This window comes from Vigna unguiculata, chromosome 4, assembly GCF_037176805.1.
Source record: "Vigna unguiculata cultivar grain cowpea cultivar isolate G323 ecotype 2 chromosome 4, ASM3717680v1, whole genome shotgun sequence".
Lineage (NCBI taxonomy): Eukaryota > Viridiplantae > Streptophyta > Magnoliopsida > Fabales > Fabaceae > Vigna > Vigna unguiculata.
This window is the reverse complement of record NC_140795.1, coordinates 38,743,560-38,761,629: the sequence shown is the minus strand read 5'-3', so window position 1 is coordinate 38,761,629 and position 18,070 is coordinate 38,743,560. Positions and strand designations below refer to the sequence as shown.

Sequence of the window (18,070 nt, the reverse complement as noted above, 5' to 3'; positions counted from 1 at the left end):
ATTTCTTTTCTACCTCCAATTTTTTTTTTAAATCTAAAAAATACTCCTTGATTATTTGAGCAAAGCCACACAAATCACACCTCCAAAATAACTTTCGGATGTTGATTCTGATGAAAAATACTTTTGCATGTTAAAATATATTATTGGAAGTCAATTTTTGAAATATTTATATTACCAGATAAATTTTCGGAATATTTATATTACGGATGTCGACTTCCGAAATATATATATATATATACATATATATATATATATATATATATATATATATATATATATTCGTTCATATTTTTTTAATTTAAAGTTTAATCGTTTTTAAATTTTTTTAGTCTAATTTACTTTTTAATACATTATATTAAAACAAAATTATATATATATATATATATATATATATATATATATATATATATTAAAAATACTTAAGAAATAAATTAAATTAAAAGTACTTAAACTTTAAATTAAAAAAATATTAATTTTGTTTTAACTTTTTTAAATTTTATTTAAAGTTTATGTTTTCTAAATTTTAAATGTTTTTCTTTTTATTTTATCATTTATTTTTTATGTTTTTATCTATAATGCATAGATACGATATGTGTATCGAATACGACATGTATCTAATACGTCTATACATTTATTTTGAAAATAATAGGATACAATACGTAATAGATATGCAATATATGAATATTGAAAAAATATACAATAATTCTTAAAAACATAATAAATATATGATTATTATTATGTGAATCTAAATTAAAACTATATTACTAAAGTTGTCAACATAAAAAATATAAATAATTGTCATCATAAAAGTACTACTATAAGAAAATTCTTAAGGCTTAATTACCATTTTGGTCCCCTAATTTGTTGGTTTGGTTCATTTTGGTCCCCTTATTATTTTTTAGTTCAATTTGGTCCTCTAATTCCTTAAAATGGTTCAATTTGGTTCCTGCCGTTAAGTCTACATTAACACCATTCCCGTACATGCCATGTGTCATTTTATGGAATTTTCAATTATTTTAATTTTTTTTAAATTTTTTTATTATAAAAAAAATAAACTGCCATGTGTCACATCATGGTTGTGCATCGTCATGGTTGACACGTGGCACAATCATGACATAACACGTGGCAGTTTAATTTTTTTTTTATATTTAAAAAATTTTAAAAAAAATTAAAAAATAAACAAAAAATTCCACAAAATGACATGTGGCATGTACGGAGACGGTGTTAACGTCAACTTAACGGTAATGACCAAATTGAACTTTTTTAAAGAATTAGAGTACCAAATTAAACAAAAAAATAATAAGGGGACCAAATTGAACCAAACCAACAAATTAGGGAACCAAAATGTTAATTAAGCCAATTCTTAAATAATGACAAATTTTAGTAACAAAAAATATGTTAGAGACCAATTTCCTAACTAGACAGCAACTATTTTGGTAGCCAAAACCTTTGTAACTAATATTAGTAATCAATTTAGAAATCAATTATTTTGATAGTCAAAATTTTTGTAGCTAATGTTAGTGAACAATTTAGAAACAATTCATAATAATGATTATTTTACTTATCAATTTAGAGACCAATTATAACTTTTTTTAATTATTTTAGTTGTCAATAGTTTTTAGTTTTTAAATTGGTACCGAAATTGGTGATGACTAATTATTTGTTGTCACAAAAAATAATCATTATTCAAATAATTTCTTGTAGTTTACACGATTTTATCAATTAGATACTTCGTTGATAAGTATAGGTAAAATATTCTAAAAGACTGGACACTGATACGTGACCCAAGTTGAAGTATTGGTGCATCATAAGTTTTCATGATTCTTAATATATATTTTGAAAAAAAAAAATATATACATATATATATATATATACATATAATTTTGTTTGTATATAATGTATTGAAAAATAAATATAAATACAAAAATAAATAAAACTAAAAATTACTAAACCTTAAATAATATAAAAAATAAATAAATAAAAAATTTATTTTGCTTCTATTTAATTTCATTTAAAGTTTAAATTTTTACGAATTTTAATTATTTTTCTTTTAATTTATTATTTTCTGTTTTATTTATTTGTTTAATATATCTTTTAGAAATAAATAATTAGTATATATATATATATATATATATATATATATATATATATATAAGTATTTCATTTTTTCTATATAAAATAATAAAATATATACACATATACATATAAAAATACATATTATTTTTAAAATATGTAGTAAAAAAATAAAATATTAGAATATAAATAAAATAAAAAAACTAACACTAATTTTAATTATTTTTTCTTTTTTTTATTATATATTTTTTATATTTTTAAATTTGAGTTTACTTTAATATAATTTTTTAAAAAATTAATAAAGATAAAAATTAAATATAATTAAAAAAAGTAAACTTTCAATTAATATATATATATATATATATATATATATATATATAAAGTCGAACTTCCAATATATTTTATATATACATAATTTTTCTTTTTTTTAATTAAAGTTTTATTATTTTAATTTTAATTATTTCGTTTTTTTTAATTAAAGTTTTATTATTTTAATTTAAATTATTTTTTAATGTTATTTATTTTATAAGTTTTTTTATAATTATTTTATTTTTATAATTAATAAATATATTACTTTCTGTTTTTTTTATTTTATTTAATTATACTAGAAATTTAAATTTCTTTTTCTTTATTTTTTTATTATATATTTTTTATATTTTGAAATTTTAATTTACTTTAATATAATTTGTTAAACAAATAATAAAAGTAAAAATTAAATACAATTAAAAAAAATAAACTTCAAATTTAAGAAAATAAAAAACGAATATATATATATATATATATATATATATATATATATATATATATATTCTTCTTTTTAATTTGAAGTTTTGTTTATTTTAATTTAAATATTTCTTTATTTCTTTATTTTATAAGTATTATTATTATTATTTTATTTGTATAATTAATATATATATATATATATATATATATATTTATATGTTATGTTTTATTTTATTTGATTTTTTTAATTCTAATTAAAATGTAAATTTTTAAACTTTAATTATTTTTTCTCATTTTTTTACATATTTTTTATATTTATAAATTTTCATTTAATTTAATATAATTTGCTTAAAAATTAATAAAAATAAAAATTAAATATAATTAAAAAATCAAAACTTCAAATTAATATATATATATGTTTTAAGTCAATTTTCGGTATATATTTATTTTGACGTTTGATAATCCAAATTTTTCACTGGATGTCGACATTCAAAATTTTTTTTATCAGAAGTCGACATTCTAGGAGTGTGATCTGCGTTACTATAATTAAATGATTAAAGGGTAATTTCTGGATTTCAATTTTTTTTTTTGGAGATGAAAGAAAAAATGCCCCATATTTTCATCACTTTGTTCTTCTCCATGATTAAGAATAGTTAGGTTTTGCTTTAGCTGTCTTTTAATGTAATTGGACCTACTTTGGTGTAGTATTTGCAAATGGATCAATTATCCTCTAATATAGGTTTTAGGTAACACAAATCATAGTTAAAAATAATGTTTAAGTTGTTAAGTAAAATAAGAAGTTATAATTTTTTGTCTAATGATAAATATGTTGTTTATCAATTTGATATCACAATTAAAGTTGCAAGTTTGATTTATAATAATTGTTGAATTCTCCATATAGTAGTTACTATCTTTAGTTTTACTCAATTAAGATTGTTATTATTTTTCCATGTTTAATCGTTGTGCTTGGTCTAATAACAATCAATGACACCATTCTATAATTGCAACTAAAAAATTCGTTTGAAATACTAGAAATGAAGAATATAATTATTTTTACATTAAATAAATAAAGAAAATTAGTCATCTCTAAGATATTTTTAATGTAAGTACATTGAATTAAACTTATTTTCAAAATTATTAGTGGAACCAATGGACTTAGACTTTTTCTTTTTTTTTTTGACAAGTATAACTCAAACTAGGTAATAAAAGTATATTAAGTCAAATTACACTTTATATAAGATTTGAATCTAATTTGCGTACATGTTATAAGACTTCCTATAACACCTTACTTGACTTGAAAGACTTTTTAAAGATTTTTGTTTTATAGTAGAACATACAAATTGACCAATAAGACTATTATTAGTCCTAATAAATTTGCGAGCTCATTATAAGCAGCCAAAAAAGTGCATTACATAGTCAACATGAATTTTATTGTTTTTCTATAGGCTTAAATAAGTCAATGCACCTGTCTGTAAAATATGCGATTGGATGAACATTCACAAAATTTATTTCAAAGGAAATTAATTTTGACTAAAACTGATTTTGAAATTATGTGATTTATGTCTGGATACACGTGTTCTAAAATTGATTTTTGAACCAAAACAATGTTTGAAAACTTATTCTTAGGATTGATTTCAAGTGTATAATTTAGTCCATTGACAATGTTTTTTTCTTTAGTGAAATGCATATCTTAATATCTTAATTCAAATAAAAAGTATCAAAAGAAGAAAGAGAAGACAAGTTAGCAACACATAAGTCATATCACAACGTAAAATAATTAATTAAATAGATAAAAGTAAAATATACTAAATAAACACGTTTCACTATATTAAATATAAAATAGTGATTAAAACCTTCAGGCTTTGTTTACTTTTAAAAATGGATTTGAAAGAGAGTGTAATTTGATGAATTTTAAAAGATTTGAAGGTAAAACTTCTTATTTATTTAAGGAATTTAAAGTTGAAAATGAATATATTTATAAGTAAAATTTATGAAAATTTGTAAATGATTTGATATAAGTGATAAATAAAAAATTGTTTTAATAGATTAAAATATATAATATTAGAGTTGTACCCCTATAATTAAAATTAATATAAAATTAAATCAAATTAGTTAAAATTGATTTAAAATAAAACCTTAATAATTAATTTTAAATAATAAAACTATTATTGTTTATTATACTATAATAATTATATTATGATTATTAAATGTACATCACTTTTAATGCCAAAATGTTCTTAAGCAAATACTTTCCAAAAATGAGTATATATTTTTTATAGTGCATTTATAAAGTTAATCATAAGAGCCTCAATAAAAACAAAAGGTGTATTAGAAAAAGAAGTTAAAATTCAGCTTTTAGATGAGTTATTTGTATATGATTTTAATTGATTTTGGAGACTCAAACTGGTTTTACCGTGAAAATTCAAACATATTCATTAGCTTGTTTTTGTCCTGTTTGGGTGTCAGAAACACATATCAGAAAGTGATTGACATGTATCCAAACACACCCTAAGAAACAAAATTCACTAATCCACTAAAACAATAAAACTCTATCAACACTATTATTCTTTAACTATCCAAATAGGTCGGTGTATCTATTAGAATAGACTAGTCAAAAGCCTATCATCATCATAAATAGATCACAAAAGTAAAAACCAATCACCAAAATATCTTTTACCAATAATACACACATTAAATTTCAAATTTAGTATTTTTAATTAATTTTTTATTAAACTTTTTAATATATTAAGTATTTAAAAATTATATATTTTTAATTATCTATTTATAATTTATTTTTCTTTCATAATTTGATTTCATCTTATCATCTTTTTGCATTTAAAAAAATGTTAAATTTTTATGATTAATATACAATAATAAAGTTTATTAGTTATTATATATTAACTTCACATATTCTTTAATACAATGAAAATTTGATAAAAATATCAAAATTGATAAAAATTAAACTACAAAATATAGTTAAAAAATTAAAACATTTTAAATATTCATTAAAAGTTATCATAAACTCATTTAAAAATATCAAAATTGATAATAAATAAATAAATTTAATTGAACTAATATTATATATATATATATATATATATATATATATATATATATATATATATATATATATATATATATATATATATATATATAATAAAAAACATGAAAAATGGAAAGAGGAGGAGAAGCTCATTAAATGGCATTGTCTTTATTAAAACTTGTTCCTTGTCAATTACAACACAACCACACACACCGTTTACTTTATTTATATTATATACACACAAACACTATAGTTAGTAATTTTACACATTAAATCATACCCTCTTTGACACATAGCACACCAAAGCCACGTGCCTCGACACCTTGAGCCAGATAAACAATAAGATGCAAAATAGAGAAAGATGCCTCCTTTTCCCACTATATATATATTCATGTTCTCATACAATAACACCAATCAACTATTTCTTCATAGAAAGGTTTAGAAAGAAAAGTGCAAAGTTTCAATTTCACGCTTCAGCATCTTCTCAAAAATGCATGCTTAGCTTCAACAATATCATAATAACTTCACAAGCTCAATACTTCTTTTAAAATTGTTCAAGCTAGCGAGGTATGTTTTTCTCCCCCTTTTTTTTTCTTCTCTTTATCCTCATTGTTCATGTAAGTGTCTTATGTTCTTCTTTGTGTGTATGTGATTTGAATGTTTCCTAAGAAAATTTCATTGTTCATGATGTTGGTAAAGTGTAGCCATGGATAATGAGGGTGAAAAAGGTTGTTTTGCTTGGATAACTTTCTTAATAGTTATAAGTGAGAGAAAGAAAATATGATTTTGTTTTTCAACTTGTTTTGTGAAGTGGAAAAACTATAATGAAAATTGTAGAAATTGATTTTTATTGTTAGAGATTTGATTTATTTGATGTTGCTGGTATCTTTCTGTTTATATTTATTGAAAATGTTATTCAAAAATATTTTTTAGAGGAGTGGAAAAATATGCTTCCTTAAACATTTATGCATCAATCGAATTAATTATTATTTTTTAATTAAGTTACCTTTGACTAGGGGAAATAAATAATTTCAATTTACCAGAAAAAACAGTACGAAGCATTCACTAATCATTAACTCTGTCAATACAATTTTTTTTATATGTCACTAATAACTTTTTCTTATAATTCATCATAATATATATATATTACTTCACATGAGTGTAGCAATTAAGAAGCATCAATAGTTCACATGAGTGTAGCAATTAAGAAGCATCAATAGTCTTTTTTTGTATATTCTTATTATAATTATAATATTATATTAATTAGGTACACCATATCAACTAAAATTTTTCCTTCACACCAAACGAGGACCATATCTTGAATTGCACCTCGTATGTATCTAAATGTTAGATCTTTATCAACTTTTTGGTCCATATCCTAAGAGGGGTGTCTTTTATATCATACCATATTAACTATACATATTAAATTAATTACAAGGTGGGAACCTTGCACAAAATCTCACCCACACACCCACATGCACATGAATTTTCTGGGTAGACTTTTTCAAGTATATATCTTTCTGGGAAAATATAATCAAGTGCTCTTTTTTCCAACTTTTGATCATGAAAAGTTGAAAAAGAAGATGCTTAGTTAACATGAAGAGAAAAAAAGGGTGTGAAAAAGTTTTGGAAATTTAAAAAACTGAAAATTCCATGGATGTGACAAAGGAAGGGAACATGTTCTCTCATGCATGTGCTGAGACAAAGAGTTAAAGGAAACACTTAAGATTGTTGCTTTTATTCATTAGATTCCAATTAGAAACATTCCATGAATCCTCCATATATGATCATGCATGCTTCTGAGTTGTTTGGTTGTTAGAAAACCTCCATTAAGTGGCCCCATGCTGCATGTGATGATGCATATATAATTTCCCCACAATAGCTATGAAACTAAGAAACACCATTATATAATGCTCTTATTTTTTTTTTCTTTTTAAATGGTGGATGATGGAATTCGAATCATACCCATTAATAGAAAGGGTCTATACTAATGGTGTGGTGTGTGACGTGATATATATATATATATATATATATATATATATATATATATATATATATATATATATATATATATATTATTTATTGATTCTGCTTTAAATTGCTAAAATATTTGTATTTGATATTTTTTTAAGTAATAAGTTATTAAAAAGTATTGATAATATTATTTCTTTCTTTGATTTTTATTTTTTTTAAAATTATTTAATTAATATACAAACAATACTAACGGTGATGTATACTCTTTGGGTATTAATTTTTACCCATGTTATTTTAATTATAGGTTCCTCATTTAGGAGTATTAGAATATTAAGAATAAGAAAAGAAATATAGATTAAACATTTAATTGCAAAATTGTATGAAATAATCGCAAAAATTAATCTTTTAATATCAATCAAATGTTGTTTTATAATATTTAGTATATAAGTCATGGCTTGGTTCATGTTTTCCTTCCGATAATTTTCTTAATGAATCATTCTTTTTTCTTAAAAATATTCGCTGGCTAGCTGCATTCCTTTAATTATACACTGTTAATTATTAATCAAGACAACAAGGCTACATTAATTGAAATTAAACAGAAAAAAAAAAAAAAACGCTGCACTAAGTACATTCTATTTCACCCATTTAAATTTTAATTCCAAATAGTTTATATTTTTTCTCCCATTAGTCTTTGTTTTACATGAGTGATCAGTATGTATTATTTTTATTTATTAAAAAAATTATCTGAATCAAAACTCAAATGCATAATATCCCCACATAGATGTTTTTAGTTTACATAATATTATTACCAATACATTAAATCATTAAATTTCAGAGTTCTGTTTTTGTATGTGTTTTATTTCCTTCATGCCCTCGATATTTTGTTTTTCTTTTTCTCACATCTTCTAATTATCTATATGCAAAAAATATTATAGAGCTTTCATTTCATGATTTATAAGCCTATCTTTTTTGTTACATGAAACTAAATTTGTTTAGCTTTGTTAAACAATATTGCTTTTGTGGCAATGATTGTGAAGAACAAACATTCACATAATCACATGCATGCATCTCTCTTGGTGGTTTAATTCAGTGCCACCTTTTGGCATTAATCATGCATAGATTGAATCTATTATATGTTTTGTCGGCAATTATATGCTTTGTCAAAATTTTAGATATGAAGAACTGATGAATGAGACACTAAAGACAGATTTAATCATGATGATAATAAATTTAATCAAACTTTTTATGTTATTTTATAATGATCATATATTTTTTTATTTGCAAATATCATTATTGTGTTATGGGCTAGTTGAGAAAAAAAAAATTGGATTTTAAAATGATGATCCTAATCATAAATTCATAATATATTTTGAGCAGGCTAAAATGTTAAAAGTTTATCCAATTCATAATGCAACTTGATTAATAAAGAAAGCTTAAAAACTGTTTAGTCAAATTTTAAAATAAATTATTCAATTATTCCACTCTATACCCATTACATTGTGTTTTGTGATTATTAACACAATAAAAAATGCTTTGAGAGTATTCATATATTAAGTGAAAATGCTCATCCATTCCATAAGAAGAAACGATAATAAGATGAAATACTCATACATTACATTTTTTTTTTATAATTTTATGTGATAATGTTTAGCAATGACTTGACTCCAACTTTACCTATACTTTCTTCAATTCCAAGTTAAAATAAGCTGTTTTGGTGCATACATGTTTTATTGTATTTGCAACTATTACAATTATTTCCCTCTTAATTATTTACACTTTTCAAAATTAACTATTATTTAGCAGTCAATCACATTAATGCAATCATCCCTATTTTTTTTAAGTAAAATAGTTCAATGGATTAATAAATCATTATAATAAGTTTTTATTTATACTATATGGATTAATCTTTGCTGATTTATCACCAAACGGAAGTAGTTATCATTTAAATGTGTGTATCGTTGTAGCTAGCAATTGGTCAAATTTGTTATCATGTTTTGTTTATAGCAATTTGCAATAAACTTTTTTAGTCTACATGTCACAATTAAAAGAAAATAAAAACAGAATAAAATAAAAGAGAAATAATTATTATTTGTTAATGTAAAATGAAAAAAAAATATAGCAATGATAATATTTTATTACATCTCGTTTGCATACTTTTGTCTGATCAATTATATTCTTAAAAACAATTTAGCAAAATTGTTAATTCCTTCATCTCCTTTAAGCCTATTCATTATATCACTAATTTGCCTTTTGTTTAAGCTTATTTTGTGCTTATTACTTTTGGGAAACATACTTTGGTTTTTTTTTTTTTTTTAAAAGATGATAGTTTTATGTATTTCCTATAAAATGGGAACCAATATTAGTGAACCTAGGTGCTACTTACACACATAGTGACGCTCACTTTTTTAACCTTGTTATAGTGTAGTTGCTTTGTTTTAGTTGTAGAGTGATGTTATGGGTTTAACACCGTCCAAATCCTCATTATTTGTTTTGTTCTTATATAGTAATAACATTTGTTAATGTCAGTGTGTTTTGATGCATCTATGCATACACATAACTTTAGAACTGGTAAAAAGGACAAATATTAGAGATTATATATATTAGCAGAGTTTAAAACAATACTAATTTGTTGCTTCTCTTCTACTCACACATGTCACTTATACATTATCACAAAAAGTAAAATAAGTAATAAATAAACATATAATGAATAAATAAAATAAAGCTAAGGTTGAGGTTGTGTTTGTCTTTGTGTTTGTCCTAGTTGGATTAAAAAACATATTGCTTGATGGTGTTTACCACCACAAGTTTACTAATTTAGAAATAGCCTATTTTCAATCCTTATATGGGACTAAAAATACTACAAAATAGGCATAGAAAAGTAGCTATTTTTATTTTTAAATAAAAGAACTACAAATTAATTTTAAATTTGAGAAAGACAAGTTATTTAAATTGACTTTTCTTATATAACTTTTTTTCCTGTCTCAATTTTGTGTCTCAACATTGTTTCCTAGAAAAACTTTGGTGGTTTATGTTGGACTTTTTGATTGCTACAAGTGCAAATATAAAAATGATAGGTAAAAATATAATCTTTAAATGTAATTGTACCTAACAAGTTAAATAAAGTGATTAATGTGCTGAGCTTTACTTTCTATCTTTCTGATTAGTTTAACACTGAGTATTGAGACATGACAATGATGTAAAATGAAAAAATAAACACAACAGTATAAAACGATACAGAAAAAATTCTGTAGAAGTATAATGTCCAATGATGAATGTTGAATAATCTAACCGTCCATGGTGACTTAGGATTATCGTGGACCACTAGTTGCCGTCTTATAAAACCATGTCAAATGTTGTTGATAACCATGTTTTTGCGGAAAATTCTTTTTAAACTTCATTGCCCTTTGTTTAATTATTTGATTAAAGTTGTAAGTTATAATCTTTCTCCTACAAACCCCGAAAAATTCTCCGATTAACCCAACTAAATTGTAGAGTCAAAGCCCCGGAATCTTTCAGCAAAAAAGGAGCACATTTTTTCAGCTCCAACTGCATTTCCTTTGTTACCTAACTGTGTATATCATGTGTATAGGCACAACCCAACAATCTTCTCTCTTACCCATCTTCATTTTTCTCATTCTGGTTAATTATATTTTGGTAGCCATATTCAGCAGTGATGAAGAATCATAGGTCACCACACCTCCAACAGGTACTGTTTTTTTCCCCTTTCTCTCGCTATCTCCCTTGTGATGGTTTTTTTTGTTTGTGTGTGTGGTGGTCGTGGTTGTTGGTGTTGTGGGGTTTTGTTGATTTTGGGAAACTGAGGCAAATTGCAGAGGACTTGGGCTGAAATATGTTGTTTCGGTTGGTCCTGCATACAGCTCTTCTGGGCAAAGCTGGTCATGCGTAAGTGGCTTAACATGGGGAGTTACGACTCTGATTACAGTGCTGACCCTGATGAAGACGATGATGATTCTGAAAGTGCTTCAGACAACGAAGGTGAGTTTGTGCGACATTCATTTTGTTGTCATTTTTAGTGTGTGTGTGTGTGTGTCTTTCTGGATATTGGGGTGGTGGTTACTGTGGATTTTGTCGATTTAATTAGAATTAGGAAAGTTGTGCGTGCGATCAATGGGGTTGGTGTATTCATTGTCGAATGATCTAGAAAAATGTCTGAATTGAGGTTGTTTTTGGGTGTCATAGGCGGTGTTTGATGATTTTTTTTTTCGTTTGATCGTTCAAGTCTCATTTTGAGTTTGGTGTGTCATGTAGAGTGGCGAAGAAGTCTGATATTTATGTTGTTTCAGAGTGTTATAGGCTTCTGTCTTTTGGCTGATGATGTCTCACTTTGAGTTTGGTGTATTATGTAGAATGGGGAAGACAGTCGCGGTTTGCAGACAACAGTGGTTATGATGATGAAACTCCATCTGAATCTACAGGTGATTTTTTGTGTGTGTACAAGTAGCTCTTATATATCCTTTGTGAATTGCAAATCTTGATTTATTTTTTCCAACACTCTTTCGGCTGTAATAAATAAGACAGTTTATAAAGTTATTCTTGTCGTGAGGACTTTCTTCCTCCTTTTCTAAAGCTACGTATTACTATAGTTTTTAGCATGCCATAGTAATCAATAGCTTCTTGAACATCCAGTTCTTCTAATTTCTAATTTTAGTAGTTTCTGATTTTTCACCTCTTCCGTGAATGTTTAGTATATTGCATTTCTTTGTTGTCCATTGTATCAGCCTAATTTTTTTCTATTATATTGCAGATTTTCTTCCCAGGTTAAGGAAGCAAAAGTCATCAACTTTTAGATCTCAGTATATAAACAAAAACGAGTTGAAGTGAGACACTATTCTCATGTTTATTTGTCAAGCAAAAATGCACATTATGTGCAATTGTTTGCAAGTGTGAAAAACACAATTTATTTGGTGTTATTGCTGAAGCCACTTTTATCTGAATTTTGGTGTATATTTACCTCCTAGGATATGTGTTGGGACATGGAATGTTGGAGGAAAACTTCCACCTGATGACCTTGTTATTGATGATTGGCTTGGTGTCACTGAACCAGCCGACATCTATGTACTCGGGTAAGTTCTTCACTGATTGTTACTGAAAGTTCTTCTTGAAGTACATAATGATGAGTGTCACATCAAATACTGTTACTTATTCAACGTGTTAAGCTTGTCTGGGTATAGATTTGAATGAATTTTTTGTGATAGTCCTAGTCATAAGTTTCTCTTTTCTCCACTTCCAGTATTGTATGTTCTCCTGAATATGTCTGATGCCATTTTGTAATCACTTTTAGAATATTTTATACTTAATTGCTTCTATTTCATGCATTTAAGATTCATCCCATTCGTTTTACTAAAATAAATCTTTACACTTGCAGTCTTCAAGAGATTGTACCCTTAAACCCTGCTAATATTTTTGGTGCTGAAGATACTCGTCCTGTTCCAAAATGGGAGGATATTATTCGAGAAACACTGAATAGAGTTCGACCTGAACTACCAAAGATAAAGTCCTTTAGTGACCCTCCCTCTCCATCAAAATTTAAGCCATCAGATGATGTGCCTGATATAGAAGAAGAAATATTGCTTGAAAGTGATAGTGACATTGGTGAGGAAGTCCATCCTTTGGATGAAGACAACAATTTTTGTGATGGACGCGCTGATGGAACAATCATAGATGCAACCGAGACTACAAATTTATTAGCTTCTGATGCTGCTGATATTGTAAACTCCAATTTGCCGGTTAAAACTGGTTTACAGAGACAGTTTTCTTTTCCAAAGATGTTTGATAGGCAACAGGGTTTGTCAGAAAACATGGACACGTCATTTTCCCAACAGGCCACTAAACTAACTCGAATGCTTAGTGGATCTGAAAGGATTGGTTTGAGCTGGCCAGAGCCTCCATTGCATCTGCTATCTCAGAGAGTTTTGGATAGACCAACTTCTTTTAAATCATTGAAATCCTTTAAATCATCTAAGTCTTTCAAAACATATAACTCTTTCAAGTCAATTATGGGTGAAATTCCAGGGACAGAATTGATTCCTGAAATTGACCTTGAAGCTTTGATAAAGCGAAAAAGAAGATCTTCATATGTAAGGATTGTTAGCAAGCAAATGGTTGGGATTTTCATCACTGTATGGGTTCGTCGGAGCTTGCGTAAACATATTCAAAATTTAAAGGTTTCAACTGTTGGTGTTGGTATTATGGGCTATATTGGTAACAAGGTCTATACCCTTTCTTCAGTAGTTTTAGTCCACCACTTGAAATTGTATATTTTGGTCCTTATATTTTCATATTTGATAATTCGGCTCTATTTTTCCCCTTTTCGTTTTGTATTTTACATTTTCTTGTATTATCCTAATGATATTAAGTTCTTATATAATTTGCTTGCTATCTATCAAGGACTGAAATACTCTATTTCTGTTTCATAGTTCCACATAAGATCAAACTTTGTGCATGATATTTTGCCCTTTTCCTTCTCCCTTTCTGTCCTTTTGCTTGCTGATATTGCTCATTGCCTGCTGGTCGTGTTATCATGTTTCTGTTTCTCTTATTCTGTACGATTTTTATCTCACAAGTCATTACAAATCTGGCCCATCTTGATTGTGCTGTTGGGATATTTAATGTTATGGAGAGTGAGCATCTGCTTAATATTGCATCAGATTATAATTTTTTTTCCAATTTTCCAGGGATCAATATCTATCAGTATGTCCATACATCAGACACTCTTTTGTTTCATATGTACCCACCTTACCTCGGGTGAAAAGGAAGGAGACGAACTTAAAAGGAATGCTGATGTTCATGAAATACTTCGTAGAACCCAATTCCATTCTCTTTCCTATATAGGGCTTCCCAAAAGAATCCTTGATCATGAGTGAGTGCAATCTTTAATATACCATGACAAAACTAAATTGTTAGTTTGCTTTGTTGTTAGAGCTGTTGTGCATTTTTCCACATGTATCTTGATTAGCTTAATTATTTGTTAATACTTCTGTGATATCACTTTTCTATCAGTTGGAATTATGGTAGACCAAAAGTTACTGTTTATACAGGGAAATGGAGATTGCCATGGTATGAGACGGTAAAATTATAATACAAGGAAAATATTGACGAATTAACTGGTTGTGGTCTCTCAGTATCAAAATAATGATGCTTTAACTTCATCTAGGCTCCCTGTATATGTAACCTATATTTATAATGTAATTGACAATTGGAACATGAACAAACTTGCTACATTATGCACTTGAACACACATACATTTCATACTTCCACCACCCACATTTGATTCTGCACTATGAATATTTTGGTTTGTATTTCACATGTATTGGTTATAAATATTAGGAAGGAAAGATGTACATAAAGAAATGAAGAAGAAAATTGTAACAGTTATCAGAGAGCATTTGCTATTTTGTCTAGTTTTACACGTGGGCATAATTTATCGACTTCTTCTTTGGTTATGTTTTCCAATTTAGAACCCCAAAACCATGGTTTGAGGTTTTCCAAATGGAAAAACTAGACACACTAAGTTGTAGTCAAGCATTTTATGTATTTAACGAGTCTGAAAACAATTGAAAGCCATAATAAAGAAAAATTAGGTAGCTTGACTGTGATAAGGCCTTGATTATTATGGGGTTCCCATGTTCCATATTGAGTAGTATGAGATGCCTGATGGAGTACTGAAGTGATTGGGTTGTCCCACCTTGACACCTAGCTTTTAATGGAGGTTTCTCCATATTTGGGTGCTTATTAGACCACTCATTTGGTTGGATCATTTTTAACTTCTGTTTTTGTTTAGTCACGGTAGTAATTTTTTCTTTAAATGTTCTGTGGATTATAATTGCTTAATAAATTCAATTTATCTGCAGAAGAATAATTTGGTTGGGTGATCTGAATTATCGTATCAACTTATCAAATGTGGAAACAAAAGCTCTTATCTCAAAAAAGCAGTGGTCAAAATTAGTTGAGAAAGACCAGGTATTATAGCAACTCCTACATTTTGTATTTTTGTGAGCAAGAACATTCTTTGGAGTCCTATTAAATGAGGTCAAATCTGATGATCTCCAACCTCATTGTGTTTAATCCAACTTAAAGAGGATTTCTTTTGGCAAAAAGTTTCCGTGGAAAGATATTTTGATCCCTTTATCTGTTTAGTAAAAGAGTTTTTCTAACCTCTACTGCCATTCAACTGCTATTCGTTTTTCGTTTCATACTAAATTAACAAGTCACTAATACTGCTAGATCATTACTTGAACTATAATTATAGGAAATTTCACCATCTGTTTTGCTTTTACTGTATTTGAGTTAGCCGTTAAGTGTAACTAATTAGTATTAATAACTATAATTCTACAACTTTTATGCCTCATCCTCCATTTCTCTTCTAATATTTCAGCTAACCCACAAGTATAACCAAGTACCATTAATAACTGTAATTAACTATAAGAGGTTTTAACTAGTTAGCTCTTGATCCTATAAAATTATCTAACTGTTTGATAAAATAAATTGACATCATTATCACAGCTCATGCGAGAACTCAAGAATGGTGTGTTTGGAGGATGGTCAGAAGGCATATTAAACTTTCCACCAACTTACAAGTATGAGGTTAATTCAGATAAATACTATGGAGAGGATCCCAAGGTTGGAAAGCGCTCACCTGCATGGTATGCATTTATTCTGAGATGCTGATTCCATGTTTGCAAATCTTGTGCCTTTATATTTATTTATCTATTAACAAAACCATTGTTTTGTCTTTGTTTTCAAATTTCTTAGGACTACATAATAATAGTAATAATAATAATTTTCTGTGTTATGTTTATTCTTGATTGTACCATATCTGCTACATAAAAGTCAAAAAGAGGTGTTTTAGATCAGGTATGTGGTGTAAGAAACAAGTTAAATGTCATAAGCGACAAGACCTCAAACTTGTCAACTCCTAAGGTTCTTCGATCAATATTTTTTAACCCTAGTATTTTATTTGAAAATTGTATGAGAAAATTTTCCATTAATGTATGAAAATTGAACTAGTGGTATCTGATACACGTCTTTCCATTGATGAGTTTTGGTTGTTTGTAATCACCTTTCAGGTGTGATCGTATTCTTTCATATGGCAAGGGAATGAAGTTGTTGAGTTACAGAAGGGCAGAGCTCAAACTATCCGATCACAGACCTGTGACGGCCACATACATGGTTGAGGTTGAAACCTTCTCTCCAAGGAAGCTACAGCGAGCTCTAACTTTCACTGATGCAGAGATAGAAAATGAACAAGCCATAACAAATTCGAGTAATTGGAATTAGCTGCTTAACTGGACAGGTGAATTGCTTTTCGTGTCATGAATTTTCAAATGAATAATTTGCATCCAATTCAACCCCTCACTGTTGATGAGAATCACAACCCTTGCAAAATTTTCAATAGGGTCCACAAATTTTATCAAAACCTCATTGCATACACATTTTTACTGCTATGACTTTTATAATCAACTCAGTTGCTATATTAGGATTGCATCAGCTATTACTTGTCTTGGTCTCAATAATACTATTTAAGAACTTGAACATCTCTGAAAATCCTTTTCTGCTTTATGTTGCAGGAGATTTCACGAGTTGTAAAGAATAACTTGCAGAATTTCAGGGAGCATCTGTGATAGCTGCTGCAACTTCTAACTCTCACATTACCACTACTAGATATTAGATTCATTCATTTTTTGTTTCTTTTAAATCTTTTTTTTTTTTGCTGGAAATGTTTGTAAAAGATTTTGTCTTTTAGTAATCTTACCAATAAAATTTAGAGTTAGTCGTTTGTTTGATTGAGAATATCCTGTATATATCTTCTGTTGTGTGTTTGAGGTGTGCATTGTATGTATATGATCTTTAAGTGGAAGATGAAGTGCTTCATATGTGTCCATAAAATAAATAGGGGCATGTCTATCATGATGGTTTTCTCCTGCTTTTTACTTAAATTCAATTCAAATAGCTTTCCAAAAATTTGAATGCTACTGCACATTATGGAAGAGAAATACATTATTGTAGTTTTCAAAAAAGGTAAATTATAAAAGGAATGGTTCAGTGCATTATTCAACCTGTGGTTGGAGAAAACGAATTATTTACACCACTTTGATTTTGAAGAATTTTCAAGTTGATATATCTTTTTTCGTGTAAAATTAAATTTATTATGTAAAATATGATTGTTAGATAAAAGTTTAATCTCTCGGAATATCCTCAAATTTAAATTAGGTCCTCAAGTTTTAATTCGTCCTAATT

At 26.9% G+C, this 18,070-nt stretch overlaps 1 protein-coding gene across 3 annotated transcripts; it reads left to right on the top strand.

Annotated features, from left to right (window-relative positions):
- The first annotated feature begins 6,263 nt into the window (after positions 1–6,263).
- LOC114182206 (type IV inositol polyphosphate 5-phosphatase 3-like) lies at positions 6,264–17,623 on the top strand. Of its 3 annotated transcripts, none has more exons than XM_028069021.2 (12): positions 6,264–6,406; positions 11,472–11,519; positions 11,692–11,809; positions 12,181–12,249; positions 12,579–12,651; positions 12,793–12,897; positions 13,200–14,043; positions 14,509–14,693; positions 15,685–15,793; positions 16,337–16,476; positions 16,900–17,126; positions 17,401–17,623. In XM_028069021.2, exons 2-11 carry the CDS (start codon positions 11,487–11,489, stop codon positions 17,108–17,110), a joined length of 1,887 nt encoding a protein of 628 aa, XP_027924822.1. In that variant the 5' UTR covers positions 6,264–6,406; positions 11,472–11,486; the 3' UTR covers positions 17,111–17,126; positions 17,401–17,623. The 3 variants fall into 3 exon arrangements, with proteins under 3 accessions (XP_027924822.1, XP_027924821.1, XP_027924820.1); XM_028069020.2 differs by having other exon boundaries at positions 6,268–6,406; positions 11,647–11,809; XM_028069019.2 differs by lacking the exon at positions 6,264–6,406 and having other exon boundaries at positions 11,099–11,519; positions 11,647–11,809.
- The last annotated feature ends 447 nt before the right edge of the window (positions 17,624–18,070 follow it).

What these genes read in the sequence shown, in the direction of transcription:
- LOC114182206 (XM_028069020.2), top strand. Translation starts at nt 11,487, where the DNA reads ATGAAGAATCATAGGTCACCACACCTCCAACAG. An exon ending in AATTAGTTGAGAAAGACCAG is followed by an intron (nt 15,794 to 16,336) that starts GTATTATAGCAA and finishes TCATTATCACAG; the next exon opens with CTCATGCGAGAACTCAAGAA. An exon ending in GGAAAGCGCTCACCTGCATG is followed by an intron (nt 16,477 to 16,899) that starts GTATGCATTTAT and finishes ATCACCTTTCAG; the next exon opens with GTGTGATCGTATTCTTTCAT.